Source organism: Oryzias latipes, chromosome 5 (genome assembly GCF_053564925.1).
Source record: "Oryzias latipes strain Hd-rR chromosome 5, Olatipes_Hd-rR_3.1".
NCBI classification, from domain to species: domain Eukaryota; kingdom Metazoa; phylum Chordata; class Actinopteri; order Beloniformes; family Adrianichthyidae; genus Oryzias; species Oryzias latipes.
This window is the reverse complement of record NC_136241.1, coordinates 23,179,774-23,195,787: the sequence shown is the minus strand read 5'-3', so window position 1 is coordinate 23,195,787 and position 16,014 is coordinate 23,179,774. Positions and strand designations below refer to the sequence as shown.

Sequence of the window (16,014 nt, the reverse complement as noted above, 5' to 3'; positions counted from 1 at the left end):
GTCAAAGTGAAAATTACAGACTCAACAATGGTTCTTTAAAGCAATACACATAAGTGTATGAAAGCCAGTTAGCTTATCATAAAAGATGAATCCCTGCATCCCTGCTGCTTTATAATGTGACAGCTTCACTGTAGGCTTATGTTGTCAAATATTTACATTAAAGGCTCTAAATGAGTCTGCTGGTTGACATGAACGATTTTGGCAAAAGCAGCAGGAACATTGGTGAAAAGTGTCAACAGATTCATGGGAATGTGTTCGCGTCTGAAAGGAGCCGGAGATAAATGTGTGACGAAGCTTTTCTTCTTCGCTGCCGTCGTCAGATAAACAGGCTGCAGATTACTGAGACTGTGTTTTTTTTAAATATTAATCCTCTTAGTGAGCGCAGTCAAAGAGCGCAGACTTTTATCTGCGGATGCTTCTTACAGGAGTCTGCAGGAGATAAACGATCCACTTAACCTGCCCAGAGTCCCGCTCTCAGCTTCATCTGCAACGTAACCTTTATGGACCGATAAGAAACAAGTCCCAGATGAGGCTTGAACGTGCATAGAGCACACGCTGAGTGTGCATCAGACCTCTGTGTCTTCTGCTGTTTTATCTCCTTATCTTTCCTCTTCATCAGCTCTCCCTGAGACAAAGTGTGTGTTTTTCCCCCCCTGAAAACGATCACAAACGCATGTAGGCACACTCAGAAATGAAGGAATTACAGTAATAAACCTAGGCTTGTGTTTCTGCTCTATCGCTCTTGTCATCTTGTTGTTATGAAATTCATCCCCTGATTCATATCGAGATCCAAACACTGACTTCAGATCAGTTTCTGTGTAAATCGGAGTGCAGAAGATCAGTCAAAATCAATCTTTTTCAGGACATCTTGTCTTTCCTGAGAGCATCAAATGCACTGATTTTGTCAGGGTTGACTAACATGTGGTCTGTTTTGATTTGCTTTTCACCAAAGGGGATCTGAGCTCAGCATTGCTAAAAATGAAAGTGATAATTACAAAGACTTTTGAGGTGGGGAGTCCAAACAACCCCAAAGACACAGATCCGATCTTTTCAAATGCGACCCAGCCCATCGAGACGACTGTTGTTGTGATTTTGGGCTATACAAATAAAATTGAATTGAATTGAATTGAATTGACCCAGGCCGCTTGGGTATGTAGTCCTGAATCCGATACGTGTCCGATCTTTTGAAAAGCGACCGCCTGAACGGCCAAGCCACATGTATCCGACCAGTACGTCATTGATATGCTACAAAGGTCATCATTCTGCTTGAAGTAGGCGGGAACAAGAACATAAACAACAACCATGGCGGACGATGCTGCTGAGACCAGTCAGTGGAAGGGAAGCGAGGTCACCGATTTGATTCATATTTGGGGTGACAGCTCTATTCGGGCCAAACTCAAGGGCTCTTAATGCAACCGGGCGGTTTTTGAAAAAATTTCCTGCAAAATGGCCGAGCGTGGTGTTGAACATTTCCCGCAATTAATTTTTTTCCCCTTTCCGACCGTGGACAGAAGCGCAGGGGAGACCTTCTCCAGGACAGAAGGCGGATCCTCCTCCGGGGTTCACTTCCCGGTTCGGACCCTCAGATTTCTCCAGAGCGGGTTAATAAAGAGTCAATAGCTATTATTCTGGGGGAAGCCTTCTTTTATTATCGTTCTCCTTCCTCCTTAGCACACAACCTGAATGCGCTCCCCCCACCCACTCCCTCCGGCGCGCTCTCTCCTCTCTCTTACACACACACGCGCGCAGCCCTTGCACATACACATCCCCATTCCACAACAGTGGGTACAGACGATTGTAATTGTGCTGACCCCTTTGTGAAAATAAATGTAATAATGCAAAAAGAGCTCCGCTGTTGACAACACTGTTGTTGACATCCATTGTTAACGTTAGCTACTTCCGCAAACAATAAGTGACGTCGTTACCTGTTGAGTACTCTTCTGCGCATGCGGGTCACTTCTGGGTCATTTCACGGTCACACAAGTTCGTATTTAATTGGAAATGTGAACAGCCTTGCAAAAAAAAATCGGATTTTTTCAAAAAATCGGAATCGAGCATTAAGCCCTGCAGTAGCCTTAGTATCCTAGCTGAATGGCATGTCATATGATTCAATTCACTATTCCCTCTCTGATGTCCTGTGCCAGCATTCTGATTGCTGTTGGGAAGAAGCTGTTGTGGAAGCGTGTGGTGTGTGCGTGGACGCTTTCAGGCCTGCGACGTCTGAGGTTGTGGCCTGAGTCCACACACTGGATCAATGCGTGGGCGGGGTGGTTTGTGTCTTTGATTATCATATTTGTATATTTGTTGTATATGTTGTATTGTTTTACAGAGCAGAAGGGTTAGTTCTGGTAATAGAAGCGAGAGGACCACCGTCTGAAGCCCCAGTTCCACACGACTGAAGGCAGGATTTGAAAGATGAAAGCATCTGAGCTTTTTCACACACTCTGGCATGTCCACGCACATGTGCAGCCCCTGAAACTACCTCAATCAATAAAAATGAATGGATGTTGAATTGAATCATTTCAAGATGATTTTTTTCCCTTGATCCTACGGGCTGAGTTTGTGCTTCCTGCTGTCTGTCAGCTCACACAGCTCCAAACACCATCTGCAGCTTTACTCAGAGTTTTTCTAGCCGTCAAAAGTTTGAAGCACTTCTCTCCTGAGGAAAGTTGATGGTTTTGATTTATCTGTGAGGGTGAAAATGAGAACGTTGGTCATCTTGGAAGAGATTCAGGAGTGGGATGTGATGCTAGAAGGCATTCTGCTTTCCTGCTTTAGAATGTTTAGATCAGGGGTCGGGAACCTTTTTGGCCAAGAGAGCCATAAATGCCACATATTTTGAAATGTAATTTCGAAAGAGCCATACAATAATGTAGTGTCCCTTCCCCACACTGAGGCACGGAGACTTAACCTCTTTTAAAGTTCTTTATTCCGATTACTGCAGACCGCAACAAACGCCGTTCAATTCATTCAGCAACTCCTGAATCTCTCCCGCCGACACGAGAGCGCTTCTCCCAACTTTATATTCCCCTGCTCCCGCTGCAGCCCTCCCATTTCCCTTATTCGGCCCATAGCTGAACCCCATTGGTCCAAATTACCTAACAACAGGCTGAACGACAGAACTGAGAGCCAATCAGATCTCTGCTTGACGCGTTCAATGAACTCCAGAACTTTTAACGCGGCCCAACAGCCAAGTTAAACTCAGTCCGCGACAATTTGTTTAAAACTAAATATACAAATGAATGTGTGCATTTGATTTAATTTCAACATTTTTAAAGTACAATAAGTCTGTGGATTCTTTTTAATAACATTGTTATGCTGTTGCTAATAAATGATGAGTATTTCTCGTGGTAGTTTTGCTGATGGTCTAGTCTGGTTGATACGTGGTGAGTTTCTGCTTCGTTCAGGCGTTGAGACTTTAAACGTCATCGTAGGTCTGAATGTTCTGTAGATGTGAGACAGACTGCTCACATGCAGACGGGGAGCCAAACACACACTCACACGCTGCAGTGAGTGACGGGAAGCGGGTTTTACGTTTTAACAATCCCTGCGCGATTCACCTGCTGCCTGTCCCCACAACACCTCAGCCCCACCCTCTGCTTTCTCCCTCACACATCCCGTCTCCGCATCTGCGCGCTCTTTCTCAGAGACGGGAGCGCGTAGTTTTAGGCACGGCATTTCACAGGTTTCCAGGTGGTACAAACTCTGTGAAATAATAGATAATAGTAACTGATAGTGCTGGCGCAGATTTCTCTCTCTAAGCACTGCTACTACTGCGCGCCTCTGGCATCGCATCGCGCCCGAGAAGGACTGGTCTAATGAAAAAAAAAACTATAATTAAAGATTTGTCTGCGAGCCACATGTGACCATCAAAAGAGCCATATATGGCTCGCGAGCCATAGGTTCCCGACCCCTGGTTTAGATAAAGGCGTGTTTGATTCTGAAATTTCGTTTTTTTCATTTTGTTCTTGTTGGAGGTTTTTTCCTCTACACTGTACTGGTTGGAATAAAATGTTTTATCACCTGGTTCTTTTTAGGGTTTTCAGAATAGAATAAGTCAATAGGTTTGGCCTGAAATAAGTTATAAAAAGTAGAAAACTAAGGATTTATGATAGATTTTTCTTTTCCTGTAAAGAAAATTTCCATGTATTCAAATGGAAACAGGTCATCTCCAAGAGAGGAAGAGAACCAAAGGGAAGAAATGATGTAAGCTCTGTGTTTTATGACAAGAAAAAAATAAAGAAAAGAAAAGGAAAAAAAACAGCCCACAGCATGAGTCTAAAGAAGCACCAATCATGAAAAAGTGTGAAAATGTCTGCTGGGTAAACGTCATGTAAGGGGGAGGTACAAGTGCTTATTAATGATAGTCAGAGGACTACCCGGTTTTCTTCTTCCTGCTTATTTTTTTTAATCATTCGGTCAGTGCTTATTTTAAACAATTGCGCCCCCAAATGAGCAGCTGTTACAACTACATGGTTTAGCCAGGTGTTCTGTCCTGCTTCGGTCTTTGATTATCTCCTGAGAGTGCAGTGAGTAAAAACAAAAACACAGTCCATTTGAAGGAAGATCATTTTGTTGCAGTCGCACTCATTTATCCCTCCCACCTGGGAGCATTCAACTTCATGCTGTTGGGGGGCTGAAGGAGTGAATGATCCAAACTCAAAAATATCTGTTAAGAAAAAAATAGCTGGAAATATGAAGCAAAAAAAAAAACTGTCAAATCTGAGAGGGTATACATCAGTTCAGCATGAATGTTGGGAAAAAAATGATTTACACAGAACTTTAAATTGTCTGCATCCGCCAAAATCTTTTAAAAAATTTTGTATAGTATTTTTTGTTTGTTTATTTTTATAATGTTTCTCTAAGCGACTAAAATGCTCTTATAGATCTTAATCTAGATTTTTTTTAAATTACACATCACATTAGCGTCGCAGCCAAAATGGCTAGCTGTACAGTTTCAAGTCAGAAGCTAGCTTGGATGAGGTAAACAAAGGATCTATTTAATGGATCTATTGATCATGGTTTTATTTAATTATTCATGTTCACCATAAAATGTGCATTTATAATATAACAAAGAAATATACTAAAACAGTAGATATAATAAAATTACATAAAACAGACAAATTCATTATTTTAGATTTTCACATACGTTGGATATATGTTAAAAGACAACATTTAAAAATGCAGGAGTAACCAGTAAAAAAGTCAAGGTGAGGATAGGAGAAAAAGCATTTGCCAAAGTACAAATCCGACAAAATGTGCAGAATTTAACTGTTAAAACACAAGCAAAGGGAACATGGAATAAAACAGCTTGTCGTGTTGTTCGCTGTGGCACATGGAGTCCAAAGCAGCCTAACGTGTAAAAGGAGTTAATCTTGCCGGTCATCGTATTCCTCAAAAAATTGACATCTAATTGAATCTTTCAGATTGTTTGAAAGATGACATTTCTGAAACTTTCGCTGTTTAGGCATTTTCACTCTTTGGAGAAAATAGTTAATTTGTTTTCAGTTTAAATCAGCCTATCTCTGATTGTTTGAAGGTCAATGTCTGCAAAATTGCTCCATATAAATTTGAAGTTGGGGTTTGTGCTAAACTTGTTTGGAGTTAGTTTTCTGCTGTTTTTTTCATTTCAAACTTTCTCTCTTTGCTGCTGTGTGAGTTTGTACCTCGTCTTCCTCCACCTTCTTCGCTCTCAGTGACTTCTACCTGTAAAAGGCGTACATCGGGCTGTGACAGAAGGCCCATAAAGCATAAAGGCAGCGGGTTTTCACTCTGTGAAAGCCTCTCTGGGAAGCTCATTATGGCTGGGCCAGGCCTCTTTATGCATTCATTTCGGACCGATATCAGCGCTCGATTGAGTTCAGAGGGCCACAGCTTTAGATGCAAGGCCAATATACACAACGCATAAAACATTAATGATGTAATTCAGCCAGCTGCTTCCATTCTTGGCAGCAGGTGAGGGCAGAAAACACAGAGTCTTATAAAACAATCCTTTACTTGCTTATAAAAAGTGTTCAGAGTTTGGTTCTGTAATGAATCTCTGTTCGGGCTCATTTCAGTTACATTTCGAGTCTTCAAGGCTCTGTGGTTCACAGAGATGAGCGACGGCTCGGACTGAGGTAGTTAAAGTGACTCAGTGTCTCATAAACACAAGAACACCATCTCATGATCATTTTTTTTCCATTTTATGACTACAGAGACCTATAGATACACTCACCTCTGATTTACCTCCTAAAAGACTCTGCAGAGAGGAAGAACGCTTCATCATTTTCAACCAAGGTTCAACTGATGTAATGACTTCCGGTGTTCAGATAAGTGACCCCCCCGTTATCCTCTGCTGCTTCCTCACAGATGTACATCCAAACAACCACTCTGACCATCTCCATGAACCTGAGTGCATCCGTTGCCCTGGGGATGCTCTACATGCCCAAAGTCTATGTCATCATCTTCCACCCTGAGCTCAACGTGCAGAAGAGGAAACGATCCTTCAAGGCCGTCGTCACGGCCGCCACCATGTCATCTCGACTGTCCCACAAGGCCAGCGACAGGCCCAATGGAGAGGCCAAGACAGAGCTGTGCGAGAATGTCGATCCCAACAGTAAGTGTCGTAGAAATGGGAGAAAACAAGGAACTTTTATATAATTGTTTGTTGAACTTGTAGAATTAATTTAGGAATGCTAGAACATTTTCCTGCATGCTGTAGTAAACCCCTGTGTAATGATATGAGATGTTAAATGAGTCCTTGTCCTAAAGGACTAAAAGCTCCTTTTAAAAACAGAATGAGTCAGGTTGCTGGCTTTTTTGATGGCACAGGGGCAAGCAGTGTAAAATAATCCGTCTTTAATCCTGAAACACTACAGTAGGATTTTAAAACCCTTTTTTTGCCTCTGTGTTTTGAATATAACTGTTGCTTTACAACCACCTTTAGCTATTATTGCGAGATTGTTAAGGGAGATGTTAGTTATGCAAAACATTATTTCCCTTTTTTTTTAAACTTTAAATCAGTTCAGAACCAACCATAAACTTACCTGATCACATTAACAATCCATCTTATGGATCTATTTTTTATTGGATGAATAGCAATAAAGAATGAAAACAAATATACTATTCTCCATCTTGAGAGCTTTAGTGAGTTGTCAAACATTCAACGTGGATAGAATGCCATATTCTGACCAACATCCGCTTATTCTTTCTTTTTGTTCTATTGCGAACTAAAAGATCAGCAACAAATTTTCCACCTCAAAAGTTAGCGATGCTGGGTTGTTTTTGTTGTGTTTTATTCATGAACATGTGTTTCTGCTGATCAATGTTCATCAACATTGGTTTCACTTGAATTCAGATTCTTATAGATAGATCTGTATTGTGATTGTTACAAAACTGCTTCTTAGTATGTGCAACACTCATACATTAAAACAACAATTTGGTTGTTTTAATAGTAAAACTTACAACTAAAAATAATAACTAATAAACAAAATACATAAAATGTGCATCCCTTGGTTACTAAAAACAGGAAAATAAAATTAAGTTGTTGCCAGAGAGAAGTGCATTAGTCATTAAAAAAGGCCTAGATACACAAATATGTGTTAAAATTGTTAAAACCAGAAAAGATAATACATATAAATGATAACTTCTGAAGGTTTTGCTTGAGCTTTGAATCCATAGCGAAAAACGGGAAACCCCCCAGAGTGATCAGACAGAAATTTGAGATTTGTTGATCCTGACTCATAAATTTGAACATTTCTGCCAAAGAATTGTCCACAAAAAAGAAAAAAAAATCCAGAGCTGAATTAAAATTTCAAAATAAAAAAGTAACCTCCAGTCTGATGCTCCCCACGGAATAAAAAAGGAAAATTGAGATGACACGGCAGCGTGATCTCCTCCTGGCAGTACGCGGGGCTCCTCTCAGGGCTCTCAAGAACAATTTAACAAATCCCGTTTTTCTACCTTTGACAGGGTAATTTTATAATTTATCAGAGGTAGAAGGGATTAATCCTCTGCTTCTTCTGCTTTTCTGTCCTGACCTTGATTCATTTTCTGCCGGAGCTGTGGGTGATGCGGTGGTGGCGGTGGGGAGGGGGCTCTCCGCAGAGACAGAAATGACTTGGAGAGGAGGGAGGTGTGTGTGGAGGGAATGTTAAATATACATTCTCAGCTCAATATCGTCGCTGACTCATAACTTTTACATGACGACACCAGTGGCAGATTTACAGTTATTCTCTGCTGCTGCCTGCTGGTTGGTTGGGGTGGTGCTATAAGTGAACAACTGACCTCCCTGACCTCAAGTTTACAGCCGAATGCCATTCAGAAATCCTTCATCTTATCACATGTGAAAAGACATGAATCTGTGTGGAAGAAAGCTGTAATGACAGCTGCAGATTACTTTTAGCCTTAAATTATCCCAAAACAGTTAGAGGTTTTACCATGAATAAAATCTTATAAATCTTACATGCACATTTACTTTCTCTGTCTAATAAAATACTAATTCAAATTAACTGGGTTCCTTATGAAGTCTCTCAGCCTTTAAAGAACTAATAATTGCAGACACAGAGCATCATAAACAGCAAAAAACTGGCAGATGTGCTTCCCAGAAATTATCATTACATTTAAAAATAAATAAAAAATCAATGAAAAACAATGATTTCTACATGCATTTTAATAAATAATTTTATATTTTTGAAGGAACAAAAACATTTAATTAAAAAAAGTAATTTCCCTCTTAAAATTGTAATGAAGAATACAGTTAAGTTGAACTTTTGTTATAAACAAAATACCTCTACCATAATTCCACCATAATTTCACCATAATTCACAAATTAATTCTTTAAAATCAGACAATGTGATTTTCTGGATTATTTTTCTCATTTTGTATCCCATAATTAAGGTTTGGGCTTAAGATAACTGGGAGAGCGCATAAACTGAGAGCTCTCAGTCCCCCCACAACTCCAAGGCGATCGTCTGATTGACTACGGCCGCTCTGCAAAAACGATGTCCTCAAAATGGCATATTCATATTTAAAGACCACTGACAACACTTTTACAATGGATCAAAAGACGATTGTAGTGGGTTTTAAAACAAAAGGTTTTTTTTTTTGTTTGTTTTTTTTTGCAGCACTGTGGTTCTTTTTTTTTGTTGTTTTCTAGTTTTCTAGTGCACCTGTTGTTTCTGCTCTCCTGTTGAGTGTTGTTGTGGGGGTGTAGGTAGCGCAGCTGGCCGGTGTGGCACAGGCTGCCACAGCCTGGACGTGACTCTGAGAAGTTAAATAATGAAGGCCCTGCGAGCAGACCTTTGCGCGCAGATAATAATGGCTCATCAATCAGTGGTGTTGGCTGCAGTGCAGCAGGGAGCTGTTATCGGCACTGCAGGGAGGTGAGACTCTGGCCAGCATTGGTTTCACAGTCAATCCTAGAAGAGCTACAGAGCCATCTTCTGACCTATTCAGTCCTCTCTTTCTCTGTATTCCATCTCCTTTCAGACCAGACTTTAGTGGTTCTCCCCAACTCCATTTTCCAATCTTGTTTCCTCACTTCCTCCTCACCTGCTGCCTTCCTGCTGTTTCACCGCTCTCTGTCTTGGCACTGTAATAGCCCTCAGTCACTTCAGATGGCTTCATCTTTTTCGCTCTCGATCACTCTCCCTCTCCCTCCTTTCCGTCACCATCTTTCTGCTGCCACAGCTGATTCCCTGACTACAAAGACTTCATCTTCTGCCCCTCTTCAAAGGCCAAATCTCTCTGATTCTCCTTTTATAAGACCTCTCAGCCTTTCTCCAAAAGCCGATTCTGTGCACAACAAAGGCTCTGGTCTGTCCCTTAAAGCTCGCACAGCCCTGCAGCTCGCACAGAATCTCTACAAGCATTCCCCTCCTGGTGTGCCTGCAGAGGGGAAATATTTTATTTATTCGTTAGAAATTTGCTTTCCCACTCAATTCCAAATCTTTGACTGAACATTGAAGGTTTATTTGGGGGGATAAGGAAGGGAGGAATTGAAAGAATCTCCCTCTGCAGGAGACGTGACTGGGCATCTCCCTCTGTGCACCCTTCTTTTCAGCTTCCATGAGCAGCCAGATGGAGGGGTCTAAAGTCTGCTTGTCCTCGGGCCTTTTAAGGCGTTCCTGTCTCTCACAGCACATGACCCAAGTCAGAAAAGACAAATGACCATTGGGTCATATTTGCAGCACCTGCAGCTTACCCTGCAGTGATATGAAGTGCATGAATTGAAATATGTTTTCAAGTCAATTCAGTTTTATTTATATAGCCCAATATTACAGCATAGTTGTCTCAACGGGGTCACAAAAGTTTTTATTTTTTTCTATTTTCTCCTGGCTGGAACACATCAGCTCCTCCTTAGTGACTTTTTTTCTTCTTTCAGCAGTTGATCCAATTAAAGTCCAGACAACAACATGAGTGAGTCAAAGATTAAAAACACTGGGGATGCATTCACATCCGATCAGTTAGACTGGCACAGCAGCAACTTCAGAAGTGACTTTTCAGAATATATACTGAGCTGTTCCTGACAGTGAAAACAAATGTTGGAATTTGAAGATAGTCCCGAAGCAAATGTCAAACAAAACGTTATTTTTAGCTATCAATTTCTTATGAAATAGCAAGAAAATATGTTTTTATAAAGGAATTTGCTTCCATTTTTATAGCATTTAAGTCCATAATTCGGGGTCATGTTTGTGAAAGCATGTTCTGTAAAACAAAATTAAAAAAGGCTAAATTTATTTTCTTTTATTTTTCAAGCATCAGATATATATATTGTCAAATAGATTACTCTTATTTTGAAAAGAATTACAGAATATTCATAGAGGAGCCCGGCTGTTTTCATAGAAAAACACAAGTTTCAACTAATTTTCCTAATAAATGTCAATTCAAATGCTGTGAATGAGTGTCTGCATCTGATTCTGTCAAATTGATTAGTTATTATTTTCTAGTAATCCGTTTTCTTTTTTAATTATACAGTTATTTTACTCTTTAATATTTAGATGCATAAAAATTGTGCATTTAAAAATGTCGGAGCAAAAAAAAATAAGTATGATATTTTTGCGCATGCAAATACCCAAACAGAGCGTAGAGATGCTCACAAGCCACAGGTAATCATTAACAATTTACAATTTACAAATATTAGTTAAATATAACTTAAGTTTTTCAACCCAACTTAAATTCTGTCTTCTTCCAGTAAAACCTCTATCGAACCAAAACCAAACTTTTTAACATTTACAAGCTGACATTTTAGTTGCTTCAAACTCATATTTGTCATGGTTAAAGTAATTTTATTTTGAAACCTCAACTTTTTTTTTTTTCAAAGTTTTTAAAGTTTTAGCTTTTGAGCTGCAAAAGTGAACATTAACCCTGTATAATCATTTGAATTATATCTAATAAATGTATTCCTGAGACCCCTATCTTATTAGCATGATCCAAATTCTCCCTAAAAACACATTGGTTGTGTCTGAATTCCTACACTACTCACTGCATGGAGCACTAAATAGTGCATTTGCCATTTTGTAGTCCTGTCCGAATCTACACGATCTACCACATTCGACTGCCCTAAAAATTTCCCAGAGGTCTTTGCAAAAAAACATTGTGCATTGATGCACAATGGATTGGCGAATATAGACCACAATGCATAGCGTCTGAACAATTTTTGCTGCCCTGTAGTTCATCATCATTCCATTAGGGGCAGTAAAGGCGCTTTTTCTGCTCATTTCAATATGGCTGCTTCCATGAAATCTCAAAAACACTTGGCAGGAAAAGTTTAGTTAATTTTCAAAACTTTATGGTGAGGATAACTCATCTGTTATTCTTTTCTAATCTAATTTCCTCATTCTTTTTAAGTGAATACTTGCTATATTGAAAATTTTGTTGATAATTAATTCTTTATAATACCATTAAACCATGTCAAATGTGCGGTAGTGGGTAAATAACGTGTTTACTTTTCTAAAGTAACTTCCTTCCAGCGAATCATTACTGATACTATCTATCTCATTAAAATGATAATGCAATACATTTTGATTTCATCAAAACGTTTTATAAGAACCTTATTTAAAAAATAGAATTTTCTGTTAATTTTTTGATGTGGTGGGCTTTACAGGGTTAAAGTACTTTCCATTTATTCCATCATTGCTCATCAGAAGGTCCGTCTTCTTTCCTGCAGTTTTTTTAAAGTCACATTCTTCTGGAGTTCAAGGCCTTGTGGTTTCACATCAGGAACGTCAGTGGAACCAGAGCTAGTGTTCCCCTCTGCTTCTCAGCTGACAGTTGACTCCTTCATTTGCATACAGAGCGGTTCCAGCTATGTGTGTGGACGGGTGATAACTCCAGCTGTGAACAGCCTCTGCCATGATCTTACAGCTGAATCCTTCCTTCCGTTAGTGGATGTTAAGGGGTTAACAAACCTGTATACTCAGGATCGTAAAAAACGTTTCAGTCTGGAAGCTCGCTGCTGTCAGACTCGTCCCACCTGTTTTGTGTGAGGGTGTCTGTCAAGGTGACCAGGTCAGAGAGGTGTGGAGACAACAGGTCTTCATATGCAAACACAGACATTTCTTATTATATTCTCCACATGATTGATGATGATCTTTAAGCTTGCAGCCATTCATTTTTGACTGGGGGGTGTTGTCACCCCCCACTTCTTTATTTTGTACCCCTTAAAGTGAGAGTACCAATAGGGGGGGGTCAGTTCTGTGAGTGTGGTCTTCTAGGCAGACGAATATCTGGACACCTGAGCCTAAGCTGTCAGAGAACATCTTCATGACTGCTGGAGGCTTTGGATCAACAAACAATCAACAACAAAAGATTTTGTTGTCTCCTTTGACAAAAGAAAACATGTCAAAGAGTTTTAATTCTGTTACTGGAGAAACATATTTCTTGCTTCAAGTTCTAATCGAACTTCAATGCCATGATTCTCGTAATTTAATGAACCAATAAATTATTTTAAACATGTGACGAAAGTAGATAGGAAAATCTGTTATTGGAGTTACATTTGCACATAAAAACAAATAATGTGAGTTACAAAATCAAAAAAATCAAACTGGAACTTCACCAAAACCTAATGAGACAAAAAGAGTTGTATGATGGTGCCCCTTACCCTGAATAACTTAAAAACAAAGACACGAAATTATTCTCCTTAGAAGGTACATGCAGTAGATACCTAAAAAAGAATCACATTTGTAGAACACAAACCTTAAACAACGGCAAAAACATTTAATCTTGGTTTTAAGAATTGTATTTATTAAAACAATAATGTTTTATGTTATTATTTCTGAATACTGTTTAAGTCATTCACAAATTATTCTAGAGTTTTCAGCACAAGCACATGCTGCTACAGAAAGTGTTTATTTGTGTCTCTCTTGATCTTTATGTTAAACCATTCCCTAAAATATATGTAATTTCTAAAAGAGACAAAACATTTTTTGCCATGAAACTTTTGACAATCCAGTAAATGTGGGTTTTGAAAAAAAATATGCAGTGTTTCATTATTTCAAGTAAAGCTGTGCTGCCATAATTTAATCTGTCAAAAAATGTGGCAGAACTAATGAGGTATAAACAATAATAGGTGATTTATTACTCAGAAATTGATTCATAATTTGAGAAACAAAATTGGAAACATTTCCTCATTAACAACGATTAGATTTAAATAGGGAGAGAAAGACCAAAGCTTCATTGTATCTAATGACTAGTTAACCCATCACCACTGAATATTCAAAGTGGTTCATAGAGTCTATGTTCTGAGTTCAGCTCTGGCCTCCATAAGCTTAGACTTTAACCTACATCACGTCAAATTTGGAAGGGATCGCTCATCCACATGCCCTGTGGATGATAGAACTATACCAGAGCTGGATAGAGATCCTCTTTACACTTACTCTACGTTCGTCAATCAACCTGACCGACCTTTACGAAAGCCCATAGGTCGATCTGTGTTTTAATGATAACAGAATGCATCAGTTCCCCCACCTCCATCATCATCAACCTCTATAAATACCTTCACAGCAGCCTCAGCAAGAAATGCTGATCTTTGCTTTTCCCTCTTCTCTCCTCCTCCACAGGTCCAGCAGCGAAAACAAAGTACGTGAGCTACAATGACCTGGTGATCTAAGTGGACCTCCAGCATCGAAGGGACCTTCTGCAGAGGCGTCTGCTCTCCTGCCTGATCTTCAGCTGCAAGAGGAAGTGGACAGCTTTCAGTTTTACCTTCTCTTGTTTCCGTGTTTCACTGCCCGCCACAAGCGTTCAGGTGTTTACCACCTGCAGAGATTTTCTTTCTTCAGTCAAACAGGAAAGTGGTGGAGTCGATGGTGAGGCTGACAGCAGGACAAATTTGGCGGATGCAGCAGACTGGTATTGGCCGTGGTCCAGCAGTGGTCGTAATGACGGTGGTATTGAAAGATTCCGCACTCCATCTTGGCCCCATTACATGCACCTGTCGCCTCATGTACTTACATGCTGCGAGTTTCCCGACCTCCTCTGTCTATGTGTGTACTCTTTCTGGCTGATATGTTGGCCCGCTTCGGTTCTTTCCTTCCTCTGTGTAACAGATATCAAAAATTTGATTTTTTTTTTTTTTTTCTGATGCACATTTAGTTTTTATTATGTGCTTTCTGTTCTTTAAATGTCAACTGTATAGAAAAGGAAAGCGTAAAGGTGGATGCTCTTACAGCCCCTGAAAACTCCACCTCTGGGTCAGGCTCTGGAGTGTGAGAGATCATGAACACCCTCATTGATTCATCATGGATGGTGCATGCTTTCAATCATTTGCAGGTGCAAACGCTTGTGCTCTATGGGAACCACATGTCCCATGATGCTTTGTGGATTGTACAGGAGGAACGATGCTGCGGTCCAATCAGCTGGATCCACTGCTGTAACCGTGCCATTTTGTTGTGTTTGTCTGCAGTTTGTCAGATCACCGTGTTGCTGAAGACAGGGATGCAGATGTGTTCACGTGTGTTCTGTTGGCATTTCTTTATATTAGCTGCAAATGTGTCTGTCTTGCATGCGTGCTAAGGTTTCAGGGTTCAGTTTTCAGGGGCTTAAGCTTGGCAAAGTGTTTAGGGTGGTCATGTGACCGAAGGTCTGTCTGTGGAGACACCCATGTATCTCCACTCTCATCCAACCTAATCTTCTGTTGCAAAGACCGAGTCCATGCATTTATTTATATTTTTTACAAAAACATGATTATTTTTCCTAGAAATGTCTTAAAATGTCCAACATTTCCCTGACAAACTTAACCCTTGGCAAATAAATTGCAATGGTTTAACCCTTGTGCTATCCTGTGACCCCACGGTCACATTGATGTGTTCTCCCTACCACGACAAAGGTGGATAAAGGTGAAGAGGATTTCATGTAATCCATGGACACCAGGGAAGATCACATATCATTGAAGAAAAAAGGTTCAGCGCACTGTCTTGTGGGGTCTAGATGACCCAACTCCCAATGTTAACGTGGGATAGCACAAGGGTTAAAAACCTCAAGCTTCTTAAGATCCTTCTTAAGCTTCTTGAGAATAGGATTCCAAATAACATGTGGTAAAGTTGTACCAAAAACTCTGATGCTCCCAAACATTTAGGTAATAAAGCATTTCTGGTGTGCATTTACTGTGAAAAACTGTTTGTGTGAGGTTTAAAACAACAGGACTTGAGCAAGATGCTTGTGTTGTGGAGTGTTGTTTAAGGGCCCCTCAAGCAGGATCACTCTGTCCAATTACAATAAACTTTTTTAAGCTACGTTAACACCACCCTCTGCAACGTGAGTTACACCAGTTGAACTTTGACAAATCAGGGACGCGGATTTAGTAGCAAAGTATGGGGAACGTCCGCTTCAGTTCATGAAAGTGCCAACCATTTGCAAATTTACTGCGGCGGAGACATTAATAATTGCAGTTTGTGCCTGCCCAGATTTATTTACACGAAGTTCTTCATATTTCAGAATAGAACTGTGAAAGAAAAAACCTGGAGCAAGATTCACGAGATTTGCACTGTTTCAAGATTTCACACCAAGCCTCTTCCAACTGTAGGTGCCAGA

At 40.0% G+C, this 16,014-nt stretch overlaps 1 protein-coding gene across 2 annotated transcripts in view; it reads left to right on the top strand.

The window, feature by feature from the left end:
* grm7 (glutamate metabotropic receptor 7) overlaps positions 1-15,580 on the top strand; it is a 207,152-nt gene extending 191,572 nt beyond the window's left edge. The window contains exons 9-10 of one of the 2 annotated variants that reach the window (XM_004069018.5): positions 6,352-6,598; positions 14,043-15,580. In XM_004069018.5, the coding sequence (XP_004069066.1) occupies positions 6,352-6,598; positions 14,043-14,092 (297 nt within the window). In that variant the 3' untranslated portion in view covers positions 14,093-15,580. The remainder of the gene's footprint in view (positions 1-6,351; positions 6,599-14,042) is intronic. The other variant, XM_078947518.1, reaches the window with a different exon arrangement.
* The last annotated feature ends 434 nt before the right edge of the window (positions 15,581-16,014 follow it).